This window comes from Ambystoma mexicanum, chromosome 3p, assembly GCF_040938575.1.
Source record: "Ambystoma mexicanum isolate Mex_15411 chromosome 3p, UKY_AmexF1_1, whole genome shotgun sequence".
Lineage (NCBI taxonomy): Eukaryota > Metazoa > Chordata > Amphibia > Caudata > Ambystomatidae > Ambystoma > Ambystoma mexicanum.
In genome coordinates, this window is record NC_090925.1 from 351622130 (window position 1) to 351648586 (window position 26457).

Below are 26457 nucleotides of genomic sequence, written 5' to 3' on the forward strand. Positions count from 1 at the left end.
GTGGTCTGGATGGGGCACGCATGTTTGTACTCCAATATTTTTTAGGGTTGCCCATTAATGTGGTCTCGTTCTTAAAACATGTTCCAAAATGTATCAAGGACCCGGAGTAAGGGCGACTGCAGGAAAGTTTATGGTGCTTACCGTATTGAACAGTTAGTGCTGAACAATGGTTCTTGCTGCATAGAAAAGGTGTACAAGTTAAGTTTCTGCCACCAAAACAGGAGGTCCTGGGCGGTTCATAATGCACAGAGCAGCTACACAGGCCCAGGAAAAATCATCAATCCTCCAGATTCAGCCTGGAAACAATGCGTAACTGACAGCAAAACACACATCTGTGAGCAGTGAGGGCAAAGCGTAGGAAAGCACACAAGACCCTAGGAGGAATTTCAGGAAAGAGTTTATTGGTACATAGGACGGTTACCTTCACAAAAACCTCTACAGAGCCAGTGCCTTTCCTTCAATGCCGGTCGGTGAATTTGAGCAGAATGTTAACCCACCTCCTCCCAAGAACTTGTGAGGCCCCCTCACCCGATCCCTTGGTTTGTAGGACCATAGTGAATTCCCTTCTACCACAGCCTAGGTAAGGAGCAGAGGCGGACTAGTCTATAGGGGAAATCTGTGGAGCCAGATAATTCTGTAGGACTTGGTGATGGAACCACTGGACTTTTCGCCAGAGGCAAGAGGTCAGTCAACATTTGCATAGCACTAAGGTAAGCTGCGCCACTCCCCACTCTGTACATGCAAAGGAGGGCCTGCAAGCTACCTGGAAGGGGTGGGGAGGGGGAGAGAATTCTGGCAGCGGGAGGCAATAACCCCCGTAGCAGCTGAAACTCTACCACAACGCTTTGAACCAACTGCCGCAAAGCAGAAACAGCAGAGCCCACTCGGCCCTCACCCCCGAGATGACAAATCATTCTTCACTTACGATGAACATTACAGACCCCCTAAAGGATGACTCATTTTTCCAACTCTTTACAGCACATCACACATAACGTAGGAGAAGATTTTAGAGCTACAGAACAAGCATTGCAAATCAGTTCAAGATTAACATTTATTTTCTATTGGTTTGGTTAACTCTCCCAGCTGTGGATTCGTCACGCTTTAGACTACGTGTGTGTCAGGCCCAGCCTTTGCAGCCATTCCAAGTGCTTGATCCAGAGTACGTACTCCCATCCATGACGACAGGCAAGCCAGGTCTATCTGCGAGTCAGGTACGTGCCCAGCAGGATCGCCCCGGCCACAGTGACCCCAGTCAGGAGCCACTTGCCAAGGCGCTCCTGGCTCCTTCGGCTGTCTGCTGCTGCGTCATTGCCATACATTTTCACAAAGGCTTCCTGTGAACCAAGGGAAAGGAGCAGTTTAGACCACACATTACATAGTGGCACAAGCGGAAGGAGACCAAACAATGAACAGGTGATCACTAGTACGGGTAGTGAGCAGACCCTCCCCCCCCCCACTCCCTTTCCTGCCCCCCCCCCCCCTCCCAACTGGCTAGGACTGGATACACAGTTCCATATCTAAAACAATGCATTTTAGCCCATACCAATAACCAGGCTCCACGTTAAACGTTTCAGCATTTGCAAAAACAAGTTCCAAAGAACGCTCCCCCCCCCCCTACTTTAATAGTCATTCGCCCAACCAGGATAGGTGGCAACAAAACAGAGGACAGTAGGAAACCACTAATATATATCACAGCGACTAAAGGCCCCCTTTCCCAAGGAGGTAAGGGGCTATAGTTAGGGGGTATGGCCCATGTACAAATGGGTAACCCACTCCCCCGTACATAGAGCACTGCACCGACCACCCACAACACCCCATCCGCCACCTCGATTCTGCCTCCCACTTAAAGCACTGGGGAAGGCTCATTATCCTTAGCAATAATGAGCCCTTCCAAGGCCTGGAAGGCTATTTACAAATTGAGGTTTTTGAATTGTGGTGGTGAATTAATTTTTTTTTTTTTTTTTTTAAAGTCAACTTAATATTGTAGAAAGTATTTAAAAAAAGACAAACGTGCTTTTAAATTAAGGTGGTTGTATCCAGTACCATTTACATAAGAAAATTGTCTTTCTAAGTTTAGCATTTCAATTGTAAGTTAGCTTGAACTGGAATGGTTTTAACATGGACATGCATTGAGTGTAATGGAAAGTAAAACGAATCTCTACGCAGTACTTTTCCATGTTGTAGCATGCACTTGGTGTACAAAACTGGATGTTGCCCAATACGGAGATGCAGTGAAGAAAACAACTTGTGACATTGCATCACTGTTCCTTGAAGAGAGAAATTCTTTGCCATTTCTTTGTCAGCATCTGAAGTCGGAAGATTTGCAATGCAGTGCATCCAGAGCAATCAAATAGTCCGAGAGGTGAATGACATCTGTGTGTCTTGCGTGATTGCCGGCAACTACAGACAACATGGGCTCTTAGGCGCATGGACACATGACTTATGGGTATGAGCAAAGCAAAGGAAAGAAATTCAGGCTCATAAGAACCCGTACTACACAGCATCTGCGGGCAATGGCACTGCTAGCACCTTGCTATATTGAAAGTAGGAGAGTCTGCAGCGGGTGTGGTGGCAGGGGGAGTGGGAAGGGGAGAAGAGATTAAGCTAGAGCGCAAGCGAAAAAGAGAAGGGAAAAAAAAAGAAAGAAAAAACACCCCTTATATCCAAACCCAACTACCCCCCCCCCCAAATTTTTTGCTGAGTTTTTTCAGCCAAAACTGGCATCAATAAATAAACGAACGAACGAACGTCATATCGGTAGAAGCTGCTGACAGTCTCAAGTCTGGCCTTTTTGAATGAAAAAACTACTATGGTTCTGTGTCCAAGGTCAGGTATGGAACTGTGTGCCGATTTTTACAATCAGTTTTACCTGAGTTTAGAGTGCAAGGAGGAGTCCAGGAGGAGTCTGCGGTTTAGGATCGTTACAGAGAGCCGTAGGTAGGTTCTTAATTCTTCAGGCCATGGAACAGAGGTTAGGACCGTTGTGGCACCAAAAATAAACTGGAACCAGACGGATTGGACTCCCACTACCAGACACAGATAAGCTGAACGAGCCTCAACCCATCACCCTATAGGGTGACCTGCCTTCCACTCCACTTGGAGCCCGCTCAACAAACTTCCTTGCCTTGATAAAAGCTACGGTCGAAACGTGCGTCGGCTTTTGTGTTTCACAGCTCTTTTGCACCAGATGCCTCACTTGCTCTGTTGTATCAGATAATTAAAGTACCGTGTTCAACACCAATCTAAAGTACCAAGAGTTCCAAACAATGGCCCAGCAATAACTGCCAGCGTCAACACTATACAAGGTTGTGTCACCCCACCCAGTACCAAACCCCTCGGGAACCCTGTAGTTGTGTTCCAAGACAAACCATGTGCCAGGCTGCAGGCAAGACACTTGCATCAAACTGAACGTGTGCGCAGGGGACCGAACGTCCCGACACCAAACTCCAAACCCCTTGAACCAAAAATAATCACTTCCATTTCAGTTGGCATACATTTGAGTAGGTGCCATCATCTACGAGTCAACCAGCACAAGGGAGGAGCCAAGAAGTGTTGGCAATTGTGGTGATTATTTGGGTATAGTCTGTAGTTGAAGCACAGGGCCTAGTGAGTTAAAACAGGGTGATCTTTGTAGATGTTTAAGAGTGATGTAGCTGAATCCTTGGGGGGGCAGTGGGGGAATGGGGGGGTGTGCACCCTACAATTGATGTCACAGGGGTGGAACTTTAAAAAAGGTCCTGTGTGTGGTCCCCATCTCGTCCACGAGTGCTAGGAAAGATTTCCATTTCATGTGTAATTTTCCCTCCAGTTGTGCACCCCCCCCTTTTTGCTGACGTTTAACACCATAGTCTGACTTTACCAGAGGGGGCCAGCCTTCTGCTGCACTCCTCTGGCCTTTTTGCTTACTTCTTATCGGGAAACTGACATGCCCTTAAGACAGTCAGTACTGGGAGACTGTTTCCCTTAGTCCTTACCAATTTTGCAACTTTTTTGCAACAAGTAACAAGTGTACAATGTACCTTCCAGTACAGTACACTTGGGTCTTTTAGACATTTCCAAAGGCCCTAGATACTGTCTAAGGATTTTTTGGTGCCTTGGACAGGGATGGTGGCCGCTTATTTCGCATATTCTCAACCCTTTCCTGCCAGGTAAACCGAGATTACCTGGCATGAATAGGTGGCCTGGCTCCAAAATGGCCATGCCACAAGGTTCTTTGTCCTGTCCTTTGCCCATCTTGCCCCTTACCCAGGTCGAGCCGACCCGGGTCCGTCCTTATTTGGGCTTGCATTTTCCCACGAAACACCAAGCTTTCACAGGCTTCGCATGCCTCGTGTGTGCCTCGAGGATGTGGGCTGGAACGTCTGGTTCCAATACACATCCTGGGTGCCAGAGAGTCTGGAGTGCTGTGAATGCCTGGGACGACCGTGGTCCGCGATTGGTCCACGTATGGTATGACTGTATGTGACCAGATCTCCCATTGGGTCCTCTTCGTTTTGGCACAAAGGAGATTCTGGAGAAGAGTAGGCCCCAAACACCCATACCATGTCGATCTTTGGATTTCTCACTGAACTAAGGATAGGATCCAAGTATCCTGAAACTAAGAAGCAGAGTCGAGGAACCGCTGGAAGGTTTGTCAACCTGAGCCCGATGTCGTCCCATGGGACCCCTCAGCATCTGGTTGTCCTAGAAGGTCTGCGAAGACGCTTCGAACCAATAGAATAGTGGGACCAACTATTCTCGGCACCTTAATCAAAACCTGCAAGTAAGCCTCCTCGGAAGTGTCCCTGGGCCAACCAATGGGCTGACCAGCTTACGCAGACTCTTTGCTCTGATTCCACCGCTGTTGGAGGCCGTCGAAACTTGGTATATCGCAAGCTGTGTTCACGGCACACGCACAACAAATTTCATACAATTGGCGTTCCCAGGTCTGCAGTGAGACGAGTGCACCAGAATCGGAGTACACGGTTACTGTGTCGCCCAGCCGTGGTGACGAACTTTGCAGGTGCGCTGCATTTGTGCCCCTCTTGCCCCCGAAGCCTGCTGCAATGAAACTGGCCTGATCCATCCACCAAGAGCGGAGAAATCGCCACTATCCCGTTTGGGAATCATCACTGTATCTTCGCCGCTGAAAGCTGCAGAGCCGTCAAATTGCTGCACTTGAACCTGCAACCAAGTGGACTCGACTGCCGAAGTTTGGTGCGGCGTGTGCCGGGGGTCAGTGAGTAATCTCAACCCTAACCGGTGGCCCCTAGCGCCTCCATCCATTTTTACGCACCATTTCTAAGCTATTCCCAACTCTTGGAATCGACTCTGCCCTCAGTGGAGACCCTCCTCGAATAGTGGGAACCTATTCATCACCTCACCCACCTTCCCGAGTTGCTACAGACCCTTGAAGAGACCCAGTTTTGCCCATTTGAACTACTGCTTGCATTGCATGTACATTTTAGCATTAGTCTCCACTCTTCTTAGGGATTGGACCGCTTCTTAGTTAGGAGTGTGTTGGATGCAGAAGGGACTAAATACTATTTGCACTGCCCGTTTCCTTGCCCTTTTAGGTTGTCGACCCATTTCGTGCATTAACTCTTTAGACCCCATTGGTCTTGTACATATGTATTTAGATAGGATTGTGTTGGCTTAATAAGTATTACTGTGATTTGATTTGTATGTTGAAACTCAAAGGCCTTGGAATAAATGTATATGTATTTTTATTTTATCTACACCTGACTGGGAGTGATTTGTAAGTGTCCTTTATTCTGTGTGCTCATTGAGGTCTTTCAGTCACCCTCACGCCTCCCGAGACCGAATCTTGACCTCTGCCAATGCTACCTTTATTGGTCTGGCTTGTCCAGAAGGTTACCCCTGTTCCAAGAAACTAGGCTGGCCTCCTAAACCTTTGCCCACCAGGTCAGAGTTCAGAAATTCATCTCAACAACGAGAAATTACGTAATCTAACATACTGTACCATTCCCTCTAACCCAATGTCCATCAGTCTTTTCGGCAGAATTTCAATAGAGATCTTTTCGAATAATGTGGAAAGATCCAGGAAGATAAGTGCACTTGGCCGGTTTGCATTAGTGTTGTTTTTAAGTTAAATGTTAAAAGGTCTTTGTACCGCACACCGTCACAAACGGAATTGGTCCCCAGGTGCTCTGGCAGATCTGTAAACGATAAGGTGGGTTGGGTTAGTAAGGTGAAGAGGGAGTAGGATAGTGAGAGAAGTGGTGTTCTGTTGGCAGCTTCAAATCAGTATACACTGGGTGCTGGGCTTTGGTGCGGGCATTGGATCGGTGTCAGTCTGTGTGTGCTGTTGCTCCGGCTTATGTGTTGTTGCAGTGTTTTGAAGTGCTCTACTCCTCACCCATGCCACACTCAGTTTTTTTTGGTGTCTGTTGACTGCTGGCTTCACTGGCTTCCCCTGCTGACACCTGCAGACACAACGTGGAGACGCCAATGTCGGTGCCGCCCTTGGCCTTGGTGCCCTTCACCGCAGGGGCTGTCGGGTAGGGGGCTTCCCAGGGAGGATTCAAGATATGGGGAAGAGGGGCCAATCGGGGCAGCCAATCACAGGGTCGGGGGCGGTCGGGAGGCGGGAAGAGGGAGGGAAGAGGAAATCGAGGATGGGGACTGCAGGGGGAGCAGGTCTCATCTCCGCAGGCATTCTCAAGGCGAAATGGGGTGTAGCCAGGCCCAGGAGGCTCGTTGGCCCTGCGCACTCACCTGCAGCTGCTCACGAAGTTAAAAGTGTCTCCCAAATATGACAAGTATGCTCCTTTCATCTCTGGTAAGGTAGCAAACCCAAAATCAAGTTCGAGACCATGTGCAAAGAAAGCAAAAGGGGTAGGGTGAAGTGAGGGTCTGCCTCCCAAATGTAACTTTCTTTCTGGGCCTTGTAGCTGGCATTGTTGACCAGGAGAAACATTGTAGGTTAGGAAGTCCCATGTGGGTGGTCTAGATACATAAACTACATTCCTTCATCCATAATTTCTTTTAGATCTGATCACTCATTACAAAAGCACAACACATTGCTGAGGCACTCGTGGAAAGTGCAGCACAAAATACATAAAAGAGGGCATATCAACAGGATACACCTCCACAGCACCCATATACTTTAACTGTATAGTATGGATAGGTGGGAAGCAATTCCACTGGCTGGGGAGGCATGCTCAAGGTCTCAGGATATTGGGTCAATTATTTTGGAATGGACTTAAAATCCCCACCAGAAAAGCACTAAGCTTGGGCTTGATAGACTAGGTTTCTGGAGGTACCTACATATCAGGAACTGCTTCCTGCACGGAGGAAGCTGGCAATAACCGGCCCTTTGATTCACCACATGGCTTGTTTAACATTATATACTCAAAAGAAACAAGCTCTCTTGGCATATACATCCTTACAAAGCGACAGTAATGGACTTTGCCAGGTATTGAAAAAAGTATTGCAAGGGAGAACAGAGTTTCTCTTTTCTGGTAAATCTTTTTTGCATCGTGGCATTTTGCCCCAAGGATACTAACCAATGCTTAATCTCAGTTATGCATGGGGTGTACTGTTACTCCCAAACATTTACATTAAAATTGGGACGCTGCTTCACTTAAATGTTGCAACAAAAAAAGGCATCTTTTATTCAAAGGATTTTGCTAACTGACAAAAAGACTTTGGTCGAAAGTACTAGACTTTGACCATTAGAGTCCCGGATAGCACCTCACCGTTGTTGGCTATACTGGGGCCTTTGACAGGGAAGAAATACTGGCCCTCATTACAAGGTGGGCGCAAAGTGATACTGGGCACCCTTTGCGGGTCCCGTTAAGGCCGCCTGGTTTTACCAGGCGGCCTTAGCGGGAGCTGCAAAGGGACCAGGGAGCAAATAACGGTACCGCAAATTGCGGTACTGTTATTTGCACCTTCCCCATTCCCATTGAGCCCTATGGGGGCTCAAATGGGAATGGGGAATGGGCCTGGTGAATGGGGAATTACCGGTCCTGCCGACCTCGGACTGGACCGGTAATTACTTCCTTCACCAGGCCGGAGTCGGAGCGATTTTGGAGGCAGCCATGGCGCTAATAGCGCCATGGCTACCTCCAAACTCGGAATGGGGGCCATACTGTTGTCTAACCAAAATGGAGGGCCTTAGCCTTGACATAAACAAAGTATGTCCTCCTCTTGAGGCGATGGAATCACACTCCTTTAAGGCAATATGGTAAATATTTGACTACTGTTTCAATGTGCAGAGTCTGAACGTTTACTTCCCCAAAAGGAAAATCAGGCTGCCGACATGGTAGACATTTTTTGGACGCATTTTCTTTCTACGACTTAGTGGCGATGGGTTGGGGTAAGAGAGGGGTGTGGGGGGAGGGGCGGAAGGGTAATTCTTACCCAAAGGAGGGTGGGGCTGTGAGTGGAACTGGATAACTAAAGGCAGAATCTTAGACTGGTTAGCAGACATCAACTGCAACATAAATATCCTGTCCAACACACCATGTGCATGGTCAGAGCATCACCTGATCTCCTTCACCATTAAGGAAGGTAATCAGCCTAACCAACAGAATATCGCCCCACCAATGAGCACCAGAAACAAACGTAATATAACAATGGAGAAACCTTTATCCCTACTACAGCCAATCATCAACTCCCCTATGACACTCACTGACCCCACTGACACAGTTGACCTTTATAATCGCACATTACTCAATGCCATCAACACCACAGCACCATTGAAATTGCGCAAATTCAAACCTTGTGCGCATCAAAACTCATGGTTCACCCGAACCTCAGATCCCTAAGGAAACTCAAAAGAAATGCAGAAGCCCTCTGGAAAAGTCTCCCCTCAGCAACCAACAAGGATAACATTTTGCTAACTTCCCGCAACTATAAAACAGCTATTGTCCAGGCCAAAAGAGACAATTATAACGACCGCATCCCCAAAGCGAAATCTATCACCAAGGAACTCAAACATTCTCAAAGAGCTAGAATCCCCTGCACCACCACCTGACACTTGCACCAAAGACATCTCTTGGTGAACTAATATGCAGAAGGCACTACAAGATAAAATCTCAATGCTTCAAAGTAAAATAGAATCTAAAAAACTCAGCATTACTAATGCAGCATCCATTCCCACGCTCCCTAGACCAGGTGCGAATACCCAAAACCAATTAAATTTCTCCTCCCTTTCTATGAGAGGTCGAGGACATAATTTCAAAATTAAAACCCTCCAAATGCCAGGGAGATATTTGCCCTGCCCCTATCATTAAAAGGAGACAGTTAAGGAACTTGCCCCGTTCATCACATCCCTTATCAACGCATCATTCAACTCTAGCATTGTACCCAACAACCTAAAGGATGCCTGGGTACTCCTACTAAAAAAAAAAAAAAAAAAAAAAACAAAAAAAAAAAATTTAAATAAAAACACAACCCTAGATCCTAATAACCCCTCAAACTATAGACCCATTACCACAGTAGCCTTTCTTTCGAAAATACTGGATCAAGCAGGATATCTGAAGATTCAACATCTAGATTCAAACAACCTTCTTGGTCTCAGACAATCAGGGTTCAGACCCAGACACGGGACTGAAACAGCTCTGATCGACCTTAAGACTCAAATTCAAGCCCTAAAAGACAAAGACAAACTTGCTCTTCTCCTCCTTCTAGATCCGTCAGCAGCATTCGACCTAGTATACCACAAAATTCTCTGCAACCATCTAACGTCCGCTGCGCACTTCTCAGACAAAGCCAACGCCTGGATCCAGTCTCAACAACAGATTCCATGAGGGTCTTTGCACCAACGGCCTCTGCAGAACCATCACCTGTCACTTGCAGAGTGTTCCCTACACTATATGTGTTCACAAAACCTCTATTTGATGACCATGATTATTTGGGTGTCATCTATACTAATTACGCTGATGACACACAAATACTCATCCCCATCACTGAAGATTATGCTACCGACAGCAAAAAAACGAAATGACATCTACATCATCATCATCATCATCATATCCAAGCCTGTATGGTCAAGCATGGACTCTGTCAACGAAGATAAGACAAGAGTTGCTACTTCCAGGAACCCCAGCAAACCTTAAACTAGATGAACAATGTACCTCCTTCAAATTTGAAGGAGAATACAACCAAAATCTCTAAGGATGTAAAAACCCTAGGTATCTACATCGGCTCGGCTCTCACTTTAACACGACAAACCAATGCAATTGCATCCTCTGCAGCGTACACCTGCAAACTAATGACCGCCTGTAGACCATTCATCACTACTGAAAATTGCATCCAAGTAGCCAGAGTCATGTCAAAACTCTACTATTGTAACGCACTATATCTAGGAACCATCCAACGGAACCTAAATAAGATGGAAGACATACTAAATAATGTCATCAGGTGAGCATTGAACATTCCAAGATCACAACACATCTCTCAAATCAGAGGTAATCTGAACTGGCTACCCGTCGAGCAAAGAATCACACTCAAAACCCTGTCACTTACACACAAGCGTCTCGCGATTCTGGCCCCTAAATATCTGTCCAATAGTCTTTCACGCTACATACCAATTCACCCCACTAGATCTGCTCAGACACATTGCCTCAAAATCCCCAGGTTAAACCTGCAAAGAGCTGGAGGATCAGCTTCCCGGTATTAGCAACCAAAAGCTGGAACGCTCTGCCTATAACACCAAGATCTGAACTATCTTACCATCTGTTCAGAAAGAACGTAAAGCTGTAAAGCTGTGAATTCTAGTGCAAGAAAGTAGTAGAATTACCTCGCACCTGTATTGCATCTATTGTACTCACAGCTCTGTATGCAACTTAACCCATTGTAAATATGTAATTATGTAAGTTAAGCCTTTCTACGAAACTAAACTGTTTGTGTGCAATTCTGTAAATTGTAAGATAAGCGCCCAGATGTCTCCGGGCTTGGTGCGCTCTACAAATTAACAAACTAAACTAAATTCTAGCAATGGTATCCCTCCCTCTCCGGGGAAGCTCTTCCCATATGACCAGCGAATGGCAGTCACTACCTGAAAGCAGACCATATGGGGAGGGGGCACGGGGTGGGGGAGAAGCCAACCCTCATGATAGAGAAGGAGACTCATTGGCAGGAACATGGTATCCCCCTTTCCACTCAGAGCATGACACCTCCGACTTCCCAAACCTGTATGGCATATTGTGATGGCCAGTCCATCCCGTTTGCACCAACAGTAGGGCTCTTTCCTAAGAAAGAGAGAAAGAGAGAAAGAGAGAAAGAGAGAAAGAGAGAAAGAGAGAAAGAGAGAAAGAGAGAAAGAGAGAAAGAGAGAAAGAGAGAAAGAGAGAAAGAGAGAAAGAGAGAAAGAGAGAAAGAGAGAAAGAGAGAAAGAGAGAAAGAGAGAAAGAAAGATATTCCACCATACCCACCAAGGGCTGGGAAGCGAGGAAGAAGCCAGTTACAGAAGGGGACAGGAGAGCGGAGAGGAGGCCAATGCAGAGAGTACTGGAGAGCAGACGCAGCGCCAGGATGAGGCAGTTCCCCCCCACTGGAGAAACCAAAGACCGCAGAGAACGTCAAAGTAGCCACAAGAGACCGCTGAGCACAGACAGCAAGAATTGATACACCGGATGCTTCACAGCTTGTACCGCACACTGAAGAAAAATTGAGGCATTCACAAGGCGAACCTGAGCAGGAGAGGCGGGACGCTGAGTGCGTTACAGAATGAAACAGATGAAAGGGGGTCTAAGACCCATTGGATGAATTAGTAAAATTGTTACCTGTGAAGAAAGCCTTGGCAGGAGAGTATACTAGGCAATGTCATTTATAGTATGCGACTCGCACCCAATTGCAAATAAACTAAGAATCAAGAAGAGGAAAGACAACCTCTTGAGTGGAGGAAATCCAGGAGAAGGGAGTCACTCCCCTATGACTGGAAAATTGCATATTCTGAGAAAGAACTGATTGTGAAATTGTTATAATCAAGGCGAGAAAGGAAAACCCTTTTGGTGTACGAGATCTAGGGGAAGGGAGCCAACATCCAACCACCCCACGGAGATGGAAATGTGCAAATAGTGGAAAAAGCAAACTGAAGAAAATAAGGAGGTCCTGGCAGGAGAATCCCACAGGTGAACGGAGAGTCTGGGACCCACACCCAAATATATAATATATGGTGAAATTAAATCATTTCTTGAATGGGTGAAAACCGGGGAAAAGGGAATTATAGGCCCTGGGCTGGAACATAGCACTCTGTAAAAAGGACTCCAAGGGAAGAACCATACCACTTGAACTATGTAAAGTATCTGAAGAAGAAAGTACCTCCCCAGAATTGTGAATGTGAACTAAAAGGAACCGGAGAAACCTGTAAGGGGACTCACTCCTGTAGATTGTGGAAATTTGATTATTGGTTTATTTTTGCACCTTTCGTAATACTGGAAAAAGCTAGAGATGGCCAATTGAAAGACTATATCCTGACTATATACACCTTTGCACTTTTGAGTTTTGCATGTAAAGGTCAGTTTAGGATTTGACACAGTACGAAACTTATTTTTGAACATTCGGACACAGACATCCTTTAGTTTTGTGAGGCAGGGAAACCCCTCCTACTGATAGGGTGAGATAGTTCTTTCTCCAAACCTCCTTTTTCTTTTATAAAAGTCTATAACAACTCCCAGAATAACTCCTTTGTGCAACTCTCACTCCAGATGCATTACACACTGAAGGTTTTAGGTCTTGTACAGTCTACGCAGTGGTGTGCGAGAGATTGTGTCCATATGTTCCCACAGTTGTTGCTACATGATCCCGCCCTTTTCAGCCTACCCCCCCTGTGCTGCATGTGGACTTGGCTAACAGGCAGCAGGTTGAAGTCAAAACTTGGGGAAACTGCTCAGTTTACACGACTACCTGCTCTGAGAAAGAAAGAAAGGATTTGGGTGTACAAATTACAGTTAATATGCAGCATAGTTGAAAACCTTGCCACACAAAGCTATCAAGCCCAAAAGGTACTGAAAAACGCTTTACAAAACAAATGCATTTTCTTCAAATTGACTACCAGACAAGAAAACTTCCCAAACAGGCAGAAATATTGTCATTTGAGCAGCAGAAACACTCCAATATCTTTCAAAAGCACGGGTGGCATTGCAGAACACCCGCATCACAGCGGAGGCAACAAATGTCTCCAGTAGCTGGATGCAAAGCTCAGTTAACCAACAAAGAATGTAAACTACCTTTTTAACATCTACCTAACCCTTGCAAGCCTAAAGAGAAAGTGCAGTGCAATGGCACCGTATTCTTTAGTTTTGGGGATTGGGGGGACACTGTTCAGTGAAGAGGAAACTGCACCTGTCCCAGGTGTAAGGCAGCAATCAGTTAAGTCAGTAAGGTGCTTTTGCATGCCTTAGAGGAGGAGAAGCAGCTCAAGAGCATTCATAATTTGAGAGCCTGGATCTGTAAACTTTGGCTCTACAGCTGTTTTGGGCCACAACTCCCATTAGTTCTAGCCAGCATAGTCAATGGTGAGTGAGCAAAGTGAATCACAGTTCAACACAGCTCAAGAGGGGATGGTGGCACACTCGTGCTTCAGCGAATGTTTAAAGGGTTATTCCTACTAGTTGGATATAGTACTGTTCAATTAAAACCCTGGTGCATGTGTGTTGGAACCTACTTCATCTTCAATAGGCACTTAGGGGTGGGATAATGGGGACAATGAACATGGCATTCGTGTGCGACATTTAACTTGCTCCAACAGAATGAGCAAAGTTCTAGGGACAGGAATGATGGCACATTTTGATCAAGAGCAGCAGTTACGAGTGCCTGTCCTACAATGCAAGTTAGAACATGTCAAGGGTTCTATAGCATCTCGCCCCTCCCTTTTGTTTTTCCAACCACATTCACTTTTCACAAAGTCTGTCCTTGTCTCTAGATTTGTCAGTCCCTGAATTCTATTACAAGACCGGAGGCGAGCATTATGCTTTATCTTCTTTAATTACAGCTGAACAGCAATTCAAAACTTTATCATTCAAACTGTTTTTTTTTAAGAAAGTATGCCCAATAGGCTTAAAAAACGAAAATAAACAAAATATGGTGCAACCAGACCACCAATCCCAAGAGTCTTCGAGGCTCTGTAGTCCTTAGTCACAGTTCAGTCCACCAATGGAAGTCCCCTGGTAAGTATAAACCCCCATGTCCTTAGGTATTTTCCTCTTCTTTTTTTTGCTGGCTCGACAGTTAAGTAACCTTCATTGGTTTTATAGCTTTATTCACGCATTGTGTCAGGATTTCTGTTTCATAATAATGAGAGCGCGTAGGATCTTGTATGTATAACTTGCGCAGCGTAATATAGGCGCGTCGCATTGTGTGTGGAAGCGTGATTCGTTTTCGTTGTCCGTTGCAGGAGCGGTAGCATTTATTAGCTCCGGCAGGGCGCATTAAGGAGGGAATGGGTATCCCGCGAGTGATCTTGCTCGCTTCTGGGAGTCCATTCCTTTGGTAATGAAAAGGCACGAAATACATGTATCGCTCTCGAGCCGCGGACACAGCGGCGGGCCGGGCAGAGCGTTCCGCGCATGCGCAGATGGTCTTTCCCCACGTAACGTTCATTTCTCGAACGTGATGCATTTGACAGCTCCGGAGCACAGTATGGACTCGGTCAGTCAGAGAAGACTCAGTCCTGATTAACGCGCAATCGTTTTAAGAGGCTTATATAAAAAAAATTAAAAGAAGAAAATCTTGTTCACACGCTCTGAGACTGCCATTCAGGAAGACAGTCTAAACAGATTTACAGAGCACCAGATAGCAGCCCCTTCATTCAGGCAGAGATGTCCTGCGACAGGGGAGAAGAGTACTGGGAGGAGTACTCCGACCAGGATCAGGAGCTGCAGGAGGAGGAAATAGACCTCTCTCTGAGCTTTAAAAAGGTTCTGGGGGTTTCCCTAGTTAGAGCAGTAGCTCAAGAGGTCCAGCCTATTCAGGACAGGCTTCAGGTCCTGGAAAACTTATTGGGCACTAAAGCTGGCAGAGAAGACGACCCAGGTGAGGGGACTTCCACCACCAAGCCTCTACAGAATGATCATAAGGGGTGTAAAGCAGCCCGGAAGAGGAAACACTCTTCTACCCCCCCCCCTCCTCCGGGCTTAGATATGGGGAAGAGAGAGAAGCCCCAGGAGGCAGCCGACGCCTTTAACAGGCTAAAGGACGCTTTCCTTTCTAGATCAGTGGTGCTCAGCCTCGTACCCCCTACCCCAGGGGCAAAAAACATAGGGGGGGGTTGTACTTTCTTCCTCAGATGAATACGACGAACAGGAGGAAGAGGAGAGAAGTCTGTCAGGGAGCAGTACGGAGAAGAAAGAGAGAGGCAGACAAAGGGAAAAGCCAGCTTGGTGGAGAGTACCCCCGAGGAAGATCTGTCAGATATGTTTGAGCCTGAGGCCAGCAGGCATCCGGGATCCACGGATTGGACGCCATCCCCTAAGGTGGCGCTATATATGTCCCAAAAAATAAGGAAACCTCTGGAGAAAGAGACCAGGTTCAGATTAAGGTCAGAATGTCCCAGGCCAGAGCTCATGGGGAAAGTGGCAGAGACCCCAAAATGTTGACTTTCATCACCAAGGCCGGTAAGGACACTAGGAAAGGGATGGACCGCGCATGGCGGTCCTGTCAAGATAAAATATTGGATTTGACGGCCCCATAGCTAAAATTATGGATCTCGCGGAGAGAGCAAAGGACACCGGAGAGCCGGTGGATTCGTATGTCCTAGCCGGATGGGCTCAACAAGCCGTGTGTCTCCTAGGAAATGCAAACACTGCCATCTCAGCAGAGAGACGTAGGTCCATGCTCCTGAAGATAGACAACAAGTTAGGAAACTTAGCCTCGTACGAGGCAGGAGAGGGGGCGCAAGGGCTTCTATTTGGCGACACATTTGTCAAAGAAATGAATAAGTTTGAAGGGACTTATACTGCGCTTGAGAGAGCTCAAGCATAGATTAGAAAGGTGTTCCCTACACGGGTTTTTGCAGGGGCCGGCCGCAACAGAGGTCGCTCGTCCGGCCGCCTTAATTACAACAGGAGACCTCAGGGGCCCAGGGCCCAATACTGGGAGTCACGCCAACAAGACGCGTTCTTCCCGGGTAGAGGATTCAGAGGGCGAAGAGGATACTTCAGGCAGCAGAATAGTTCCACAGGTGAGAGAGCGCAGCGTGTTATCCCCGGTGGGCGGGAGGACGTCACTTTTTATGAGCAACTGGCACGAATTATCAGCAGACGCCTGGGTGCTTCAGACAGCTCAGGGATTTTATCTAGACTTCGTAGAGGAGCCGATTCAAACTCAAATCCCTCAGCGCATGCGGGCCTCAGAGGAGGAGATAACAATTTTAGATGAAGAATTAGGGGCACTGGCGTGGAAACAGGCGATAGAAAGGGCGCAGCCCCATACAGAGGGTTTCCTGAGCAACATGTTTTTGGTACACCGCAAAGGAAAGGTGAGACCAGTTATCAATCTGAAGGAGCTGAATGGGTGGCTGTTCTACAGACACTTCAAAATGGAGGGAAAGCACTTATTGGCGGACCTCCTGAGGAAGGACGATTGGTTAGCTCGGCTAGATTTGAAGGACACATACCTCACAATACCCGTAGCTCTGCTATTCCGTCGCATTCTATGTTTCGAGTGAAGGAAGAGATGGGGCAGTTCAAGACCTTGCCCTTCAGGCTAGCGTCGGCGCCTTGAGCCTTCACAAAGCTAATGAGGCCTATAGCCAGTGCAATGAGAGAACAGGGAACAGGGATGATCATATATTTGGACGATATCCTTCTCATGGCAGAGAGCAAGGAGAGACTTCAGAAGCAGGTTCAGTGGTCGACTGCCTTCATCTCCAGCCTAGGCTTCTTGATCAGCGAAGAGAAGTCAGAGCTCGTTCCATGCAAGAAACTAGAATTCCTAGGTTTCACCATAGACACGAGAAGGGCCTCTCTAGCCCTTCCGCCTTCCAAAATAAGAGCCATCAAGAAGGACCTGAGGAAAGCCCTGGGGAGACAGTTTATTTCGCTTCGGAATCTAGCCAGGATAGTGGGGCTTCTGGTGGTTTCCATTCAGGCTATTTTCCCCCTGGCCTGTGCATGATAGAGCCCTTCAGAGGCTCAAGATCAAGTATCTTCAGAAGGGATGGAGATACCATCATCAGGTCCTGTTGGACAAGGACAGCAGGACAGAGCTACGATGGTGGCTGAGCAATATGGAGGCATGGAACGGCAGAGCCATCTACGGAGACCTGCCAGAGCTCATAATAGAATCAGACGCCAGCAGGTCAGGCTGGGGAGCCAGGTGCAGAAGCACAGAAACCGGAGGGAAGTGGTCTCCAGAAGAGCTAGAGCTGCATATCAACTGCTTGGAGCTGCTGGCGGGATCATTCGCAGTAAAAGCCTTCTCTAAGGACAAGGCGCAGTGCTGCATTCTGCTTCACATGGACAATATATCTGCAGTGAGGTATATCAACAAGCTGGGAGGGGCAAAGTCTAAGATGCTAGTGGAGATTGCCAAGAATTTCTGGCACTTCTGCCTAAGCACCAACATATCAGTCAAAGCAGAATATCTTCCAGGAACGAAGAATTCAGTGGCCGACTGGAATTCTCGCTATCTGGTAGACTCCAGCGACTGGAGACTACACGAATCAGTTTTCAAATTGCAGCACAGATGGGGGGCCGTTTCATACAGATCTGTTTGCCTCCAGACTAAACGCACACCTGCGGAACTACTTCAGTTGGAGATTAGACCCGGAAGTGCTGGGAACGGATGCGTTCCTGCAGGTTTGGGGACTGCACGTCCATTACGCGTTTCCCCCCTTCGCGATGATAGCCAGAGTCCTAGCGAAGGTTTGCAGGGACAGGGCCGAGTTGGTGATAGTGACTCCAGAATGGAGGTCTGAAGCCTGGTTTCCGATTCTGATGGAACTTTACACAGATTTCCCTCAGAGGATCTCACACCGAGAGGATCTCCTCTTAGATCCAGCAGGAGCACCTCACCTTCTGATCTTGGATCAGAGTCGAACACTTCTGGCCTGCAGAATTTCAGGCGAAGGTGGCGCTTGCCGGGACTTTCAGAAGATGCTACTGAGCTCATCAAAGTATCATGGGCTCCTCGACAGTCAGGAGCTATAATTCCGCTTGGCAAGCCTGGGAATTATGGTGCAGGGAGAGGAGTATTCCTCCCATTTCAGCCACTATAGCTCAGGTCATACATTTCCTGGCGTCTGAGCGCAGAGGGGAAAGCTTTCAGAACAATAGGGGTGTATAGGTCAGCCATTTCGGCGGGACACGAGCTGGTGGAGGGAGTACCAGCGGGAGAGCACCCAGCAGTAGTAAGACTTCTCAAAAGTTCAGCAGGCCTCCATTGCCCAGGTATTCAGTCCTGTGGGACGTCACTAAGGTGTTACACATATTGGAGCGATGGCCAGGAAACAATCTCTTGTCAGAGAAGCAATTATCGGGGAAGCTAGCCACGTTACTATGTTTAGTATCATGCAGACGTATTTCGGATGTGAAAGCACTCGCGGTAGATCGGAAGATTTTCTATCCAGAGGGAGCAGCATTCAACATAGCGCAGCGCACTGTAACTAACTCCAGAATAATTACTTACCCGCATTTTCCAGATAACAGCAAGCTCTGCGTAGCGCAATGCATAAAACGATATGAGGCGGTTACAGCCGCGGTGAGATGTGTAGGAGTGACCCAACTGCTTATCGTGTGCAGGACGCCTTAAAGGGCAGTAGCCTCAGCTACTATAGCGAGATGGGTAAAGGAGATCATGGAATTGGCAGGGATAGATATATCTATGTTTGGAGCTCATTCAGCCAGAGGAGCTATGGCTTCCGGAGCTTTTGCTTCCGGAGTTCCGCTGCAGGAGATCATGAAAGCCGCAGATTGGTCCAGTGACTCTGTTTTCAGGAATTTCTATTTTAAGCCAGTAGATAATATTGCAGCGGCAGTGATGCAAAGCTTTGAACAATCATAATGCTCGTCTCCGGTCTTGTAGTAGAATACAGATTGCCCATGCGACAACCGCAGGAAGTCTTGATTCTATTAAAGACACGGAGGTGAGCATTACCCCGCCCTACGGAATTTAGGAAATTGTAAATAATGTTGTACTGCATTATCATCATTGAGATTTTAAGAAGGGTTCCCAACCCTAATGATTATGATCTTCTCTTTGTTCGTAGGAGAAGAGCAGAAAAATAACGGACTGATGGAATGTCGAAAGGCCTATCCTACGAAGGGAGGGGTCTAGTGGTTTAAAGTTGAATCGGTTGGATAGTCGCAAGAGTTATGCAGCGAGAGAGAAAGAAGAGGAAAGTACCTAAGGACATGGGGGTTTATACTTACCAGGGGACTTGCATTGGTGAACTGAGGCTAAGGCTAAGGATACAGAGAACCATATTTTGTTTATTTTCGTTTTTTAAAGCCTGTTGGGCATACTTTCTTAAAAAAAAACAGTTTGAATGATAAAGTTTGGAATTGCTGTTGAGCAGTAATTAAAGAAGATAAAGCATAATGCTCGCCTCCGTGTCTTTAATAGAATGAAGACTTCCTGCGCTTGCCGCATGGGAAATCTGTATTACTATTCAGAAGCTTCATTACAATTGAACCGACTGGCTGGTGCACATCTTAGGCCTATCACACAGGCAACCATGATATTAGCTACCTATTGCTCTTTGATACTACCTCAAACAGTCTGTCCTGAGTCCAGACGTTCGAATATACCTTCCATTCAGCAATACTGAGCTACGGTACACCTGAATCTACACACACCCAAGTGATCAAAAAAAATAAAATAAAATTTAAACAAAAAAAAAACCTTTACCCCCTCGACGGAATCCTTGCCCTACGTCTGTAGCATTTGACCCTATTCTCCATCCTCTTATCTTCGCCCTATTGCTTTTTCTCCAAAGTGAGGTCTGGATATACCTTGGGAGGGGGTTTAATATGCCAACTTCCGGACAAGCCTAGGCATCACTACAGTAATGATTTGGCACAGCCTTGCATAAAAGCCTTCCAATATAACATTCCCCAAAACGTACCAATTCCAATTGAAGAATGCTTCTCTGCTGTGCTTGTTACGGGTCTAAAAGGTTGAAGTTAGTTCTGTTGTGGTAGGCATCATAAAACGGGGTTGGTCGCTAACACAGTAGCAGAGTAGTAGGAGCAGTTCAGTAGTGTAAAACTACCTGTGAGAATGAAATTGAGTAGACCTCAGAAACTTGGACAAAGTCTTTTGCCCTTGGTCTTTCTTGTGAGGACCATGGCACTGAACCACTCAATGCTTTCACTGGTTCAATAATGTAGTGAGAGGAGAAATCACAAAATATCTTTGCATTATAACTGCTGAGGATGGCCATTTTATAAATCTATGCCAGAAGAGACACCTAGTAACTCAACTTTCTTTGGGTGGCATAAACCCACTACAGCCTATAAAAAAAAAAAAAGATTCAATCCAGCAACACTGCCCTACAAGCAGTCCCACGCGAACCTAATTGAGGGCTCTACTTCCTGATAGCCTCTCCACAATCACCTCAGCCTGGTGTTCCATTGGTTAGCTATCTGGCCTTCGGAAATTATCTGCAAACATTCAAAGGCAAACTGGCACAGACTTATACCACAGGTCAAAAAGTGAAGTTGCAAGTCACCCGCCTCCTGCATTCTCCACATGTACATAGCATACTATTTCTTACTTGGGAGAAGTCAGTTATCACTTGCCAATGCCTAGTAGCGAGTGCACATTTCAGGACTTGCTTATACTCTTCAAAATCTGGACCAACTGGGTTGTTACAACGTACTACCCACCCCTCACAACCTCACACCAAAAGACCAGCCAGAAAACTAAAGTCACAAACAAGCACACTCGAGATCTGACCCAAATCGGGTCAGCCTCATCCATTTCTACAAACACTGTTGCAGAACGATTAAATCAAGAGAACCCTACAGACCAGTATCTATCGGTTCAGTTACGCCACCTTGCCAGGTACAGGATATCAGCAGTCGCACCCTTACAAAAAATAGACTGAGACCAGAAGTGTGATGCTGGAAATGCATCGGAGGGACAGGGCCTCCGTATCCTTGACCTTTGCTGCTTTTTATCGTGTTTTCTGTCGTGTTTTCCACGCAGGAGTTCATGTGGGACTCCTGGCGGTGCAGCTCTCCCTCTTGGTTTGGTGAACAGACCCATGGGATACCCTTATGGCACCCATGGGTAGAGTTACAACCCTGTACCCCTAGTGTATGTTTTTGGGCACCTGTGTGTTACCCACAGAGCAGGGTACGGGCTGGTGGCAGTTCTGTGCTGAAATGACTGGTGCACTGAGCGTCCTCCATTTTGAGATGTCAAGGCCCTGTCATGGGAATCGGTAGATTCCTGATGGAGACAAAATGGCCCCCATGGCCTCTTGCCTTCCATCACCTGTTACCTTGATCTTCCCGAAGTCCCATGACGCCCTGCCTCGGTCCCTTCCCCCCCCCCCCGACTGGCTGTTGGGTGGAAGTTCCATATATGGTAGTGTGGGGAAGTGACGACCAGGCTGGCTGGAGCCTTCTCAACGACCGTATGTTGTAGGTACACCTGTGGGTGGGACCTGGGTGAATGGAGTGCGTGACGAATACGCATTCTATGTTGTGGGTGTCTAGTATCTGGTGTTTGACACAATGGTTGAGACAGCCCTGCCCGAAACCGGTATGAATGCAGTTTGGAGTGTTGAATAGCTCGGTACTTGTCCCAATACGCATAACTGGTTGCGAGTGTCTGAGAGAAGTCAATGGCCTGAATGCACCGCGTGCCCAATTGGCTGCCTGCCTGCATGAATGCCCTTAGTCGTGATTGGATGCTTGAGTTTGACCCAGCGGAATGAATGGGAGATCAACAGTATATCTGGGGACTTCTCACTGCTAAAAATCGTGTTCAGAAGCTGAAGTCCACTACGACGAGTAACTGGAGTAACTGAAGCTTGATCTTTAAGCCCTGCTGGACGAGAAGAATTGCTGTTGCTCTCCTTCGCAATCTGAAAGCTGCTGTGCCTCAAGGACTGACCCAGAGAGGACCTCGTAAGGCGCCCTCTTCCCGAGCTACGAAGGACCATCATGCACAGCTGATCTTTGCCTAAGCTCCCTGGTAGACAGACCCTCGACAGGCTGCCGACCCGAAGAGAGAAGCGCCCAGACTGTTGTCCACCACGGTCGACGACCGCCGTTGCCAACTGGAGCCGCCGTGCTCCCGTTTGCCTAAGAACCTTCATTGTCGCCGCTGTATCCTGCTGGAGAAGGCCTGACCGTCGACGCACCGAGGAGCATCCACCAGTGGGTTTCCCGCCACCCAAGACCCACAGAGACGCTGACGACTCAAAGCCCTTGCTGGGCCACAGTTCTTCAATTCTTTGCGGTCCAGAACTATTGACATCAAGGTGCCCCGCATGCCTCTTCCTTGCAGGATGTTTACGCTTCCCCAGTCAACGAGCACCGCTAGGAACGACGCGGCCACTTCACCGTCGTAGCTCGACCTGTTCGTCGGACGTTCGACGACTCCTGCCTGAAAGGGAGGACACTCAAGAAGGGCCGTTGATTCCCTGACGCAGAATGCTACAACACCAAGGTACTTTGGAGTTGCAGAACTATTGGAAAGTCTAGTGTGAACAATATATGGACTGGGATTGTATCTTTCTTCTACAGGTTGCCCGGGGGGGGGGGGGGGGGGAAATCTCCACACAAAACTGTAGCTGCCAGTATTCTGCCAATTGCTCAACCATCTTGCTTTCCTTCCTCTCTCTACTGCTGGTTTCCTCTTTATTTTGATCTGTGTGATGAATTACAAACTAAAAGTCCTTTGCTTTTAGCCTGACCGCAGTATGAAACATTGGTCAGTCAACCATACACACTCCAGGAATAAGACTCCGCAAGAGCCTTCTCCACCAAAACGATCACATGCACCTCTTAATCTCACACACACACACACACTTTACCCTTGTAAGCACCAACCTTCATTACAACTACAAACGCGCCACATGAATGCATGGTCTACATTGGTCCTACCATATAGCCCCTCATGCTCATGCGCCAGCTGTTCACCTGTTACCCAGGTGCTGGTAGCAGATAAATCTTGGGTTCTTGTGACCAGATATACCCAAGCATAACCACCACAAACCACATAGAATTATACCCACACACAGGACTACTACTTTTGGTCTGCACCCCCCCCCCCCCCCCAAGGTTTCACACCTGCCTCATCCCTGCCCTGGATAAACTTCCCTCCCACCCCTGCCCTTTGATTCCAAAAGCATGCACCGAGCGGTCCACAAAATGTCAAAAGAACCATACAAGAGCTCATTACATAAATGGGGAAAATATAGTAGGGATTCGGTCCTGTGAGAAACCTGAAGGTGTCTCTAAAGCTAGTCCCCGGGGATCGGTCATCCAGGTGGCCAGGACACGGCCATTGCTATCAGATCCAGTTCCTGGGGGTGGACCAGTGAGGGAGGATCAACTGGATTGAGGGGGAAGAACAGGGGGGTGGGGGGAAAGAGATGAAGCAGCAACCTTGGGCATTAGCTGAAAGTCAGACGAGAGCCCAAGAGCCGAGTCACCCTGCAGCCGGTGGAGCGTTCCCAAAATGGTGCCACTGCTTTAAGATCATAACCGGCCAACAATCACCCTGCCAGTTCACAAAGGAAATCCTTTCACAGGAATCAGAACAGGAGTTCTCGCCCCATGCCCCAGGAGCTGCCTGAAATGCAGCCGGAATGGAGGTGGTGGGGGTGGAACGTGAGCCCAAGCAGCAACCCGGCAACCCAACAAGTTAAGTGGCAGCGCCTCACAGCATCCCCTGCCCAGGAGGGAAGCAGGAGAGGACAACTCCATACAGAAACAGACCATCAATAGCCCCCGGCTCCACCGTGGTGTCAGTGCCCCAGAGCGCAAAGACGACAGAGGCCTCAGGATGCAGAGCAGAGGGAGGAGCACACAGAGTTGTGTCGGATGGAAACCCTTTGCAAAGCATAAAGCGGGAGATTGTGGAGAACACCGCTCTTTGCCGAATGTTATGAAATCCTTGTCACATATCTCTGCAAGCTCATTTTAATAGGGAAGACAGACCCTGGCCACAGATACAATAGGCATAGGCAACCAAATGTCCAAGAAAATGTGGACATTTCCACATTGCTGCTGCCAGCAGAGAAGGGGAAAAGAGCGCAGGTGGGGAAAGCAGTTACTCAATCCCCAGACCACCCAGCAGCACAGTTGGCAACAAAAGATATGCAGGCCTTTGCCATGAATATCAAGGCGGAGTTCAGTAATTGTATGGCCAAAATTTCAACCAGACTGGACCAGAGAGTAGTGGAGGCAGAGCAGAGGCTGGGGTAAACGGAACCTAGTCCAGGACCACTCTGGAGGGTTAGCTGACATGCAACAGAGGATACTGTCAGTGGAAAAGGGCAAAGCCCATGAAATGAACCAGGAGGAGATGGAGAATAGAGCTCGTAAGAACAACATACGTATTAAAGTGAGTGCCATCCTCCATCTCTGATCAGGCTCTACCAGAATGCATAGGAGACTTCTTCCAGGCCCACCTGCCTGACATGGACAAATCACTGTTACTGTTGGATTGTACGCACAGACTGCGCTTCCGGGGAAGCCCACCACTGAATGCCCCGCCAGACAATCACTTGGGTCCATTTCTACATCACGAAACAGGAGATTTGGCAGCAGGGCACACACAATGCAAACTAACCTACCAGGGTTCGGATCTCCAAATCTATCAAGATCTGGCCACCACAACGATCCAAAAACAAAGATCTCTCTGCCCTCTCAGTCTGTTCCTGCAAGAACAAAACATCAAATATGGATGGCTTTTCCCAGCAACTATGCAGTGCATGTTTAAGGGGGTCGGCCCACCCTATTGACAAGCTGGAGGAGGCAGAAGGGATGATGAGGAGTTCCTCCCCACAGAAGGAAAGTAATGGCTTGGACTCAGAGTCATCATGATCTGGGTGGCGAGACAGCCTATAAATCAGAAGGGGGCACATGGGCAAGGGTTCTTAAAGGCCGTAAACACGGGAGATCCCCTCCGCACACCTGAGTCTCTGGGGATGGTCAAGTGGCCGGTCGCCTTAGAGAAGGGCAGACATAAGTTTGGCGACAATGAAAGCGTTACAAGTACTTATGCCGAGCTTCATGAGGCTCATGCCTGGCGCAGAGTGTGATGACACTCGGAGGTTGACAAGGCGAAATTCCCTTTTTTTCCAGTTACCTTTTGTATTGTCCTTTTTCCGTTTTCTAGTTCAAACCAAACTATGGTTGTCATGTGGTAGTGGTCCACACCACAAAGGTAATGTTGCGGGAGCTGTAAAAGGTCCAGGCCCCCCACCCCCACCACACTCCCCGGATGGAGGACCCTGACCTCAGTATAGCCCCTACGGCCCACCGAAAACTGGAGTGCGTGTCCCTTAATGTAAAGGGTCTGAACTCCCCAGAAAAATGTAAATCAATCCTGCAGCGCTTAAGAGACTTGAACGGCAAAGCAATTTTTCTGCAGGAACCCCATCTTCTCCCTCTGGATTTCTCATGTCTCCGGAATAGAGACTTTCCTAAACAATTCCTAGCGTCCAATGTCAAAAAGACCGGGCGAACAGCTATCTAAAGCTAAAGCTTTGGATCGCCTCCAACGTAAAATCTCACAGTTTGTCTGGCGTGGTAGAAAGGCTAGAATCCCCAGGAAGCCTGCATGCATTTTAGCCTTTCTACCACGCCAGATAAACTGAGATTTTACATTGAAGGCGATGCAAAGCTAGGGGGTGCCAGGGCGGGGATTAGGGGTTCCAGACCTCCACAAGTACTACATCGCTGTGCAGACCTCACATCTTCTGATATGGGCATCCCATGATCCCCTTCCTAAGTGGGCGATGATTGAGCAGGCTAGACAATCACTCCTACTGCGCTTCCTCCCATTTGCCCCCGTCCGAGCATAGAAACAAGGAGGCGACTTGCTGACATCTTCTAGAGTGACACTGGAGTCCTGGGGATGGGCACTAAGACACAAGAAGATTCCTAAAAAGGTATAAGCCCGTACACGCCGATGTTCTACAACTGAGCCTTTTACCTTGAGATGCAACTGGGGGGCCTCCAAGAGGTAGAAATAGGGGGGCCTACAAACTCGATCCCAGCTCTTTGAAGGCGGCCAATCACACACCTTCCAGCTTACTGAAGCAAAGAAACAGGTTCTCTTATGGGCATTTGCGCCACTGGATAACAGCCGGCGGTCAGACAGAGAGCCACAAGGGATCCGGGGCTATTGAACTCACGATCCAGGAAGGTATTCAAGCCAGAAGTGTGTCAAAGATATACAGACTACTTCGGGGGGATATGTTAGTGGCCTGCCCCTCATACATGCGCAGTTGGAAATGCGACTTGGGTCGGCCATTAGAGGACCAATACTGGCTGGATATTTGGACTAAAAAGGATTCCTCCTCTAGATGTGTCACCA

The 26457-nt window shown here is 47.8% G+C and overlaps 1 protein-coding gene across 4 annotated transcripts in view; it reads right to left on the bottom strand.

Annotated features, from left to right (window-relative positions):
* Window positions 1-381: 381 nt before the first annotated feature.
* The window catches only part of BCL2L1 (BCL2 like 1), a 542774-nt gene continuing 516698 nt past the window's right edge, over window positions 382-26457 (bottom strand). For all 4 annotated transcript variants that reach the window (XM_069650982.1, XM_069650983.1, XM_069650981.1 and 1 more), the window contains exon 3: window positions 382-1334. In XM_069650982.1, coding sequence (XP_069507083.1) covers window positions 1197-1334 — 138 coding nt within the window. In that variant the 3' untranslated portion in view covers window positions 382-1196. The remainder of the gene's footprint in view (window positions 1335-26457) is intronic.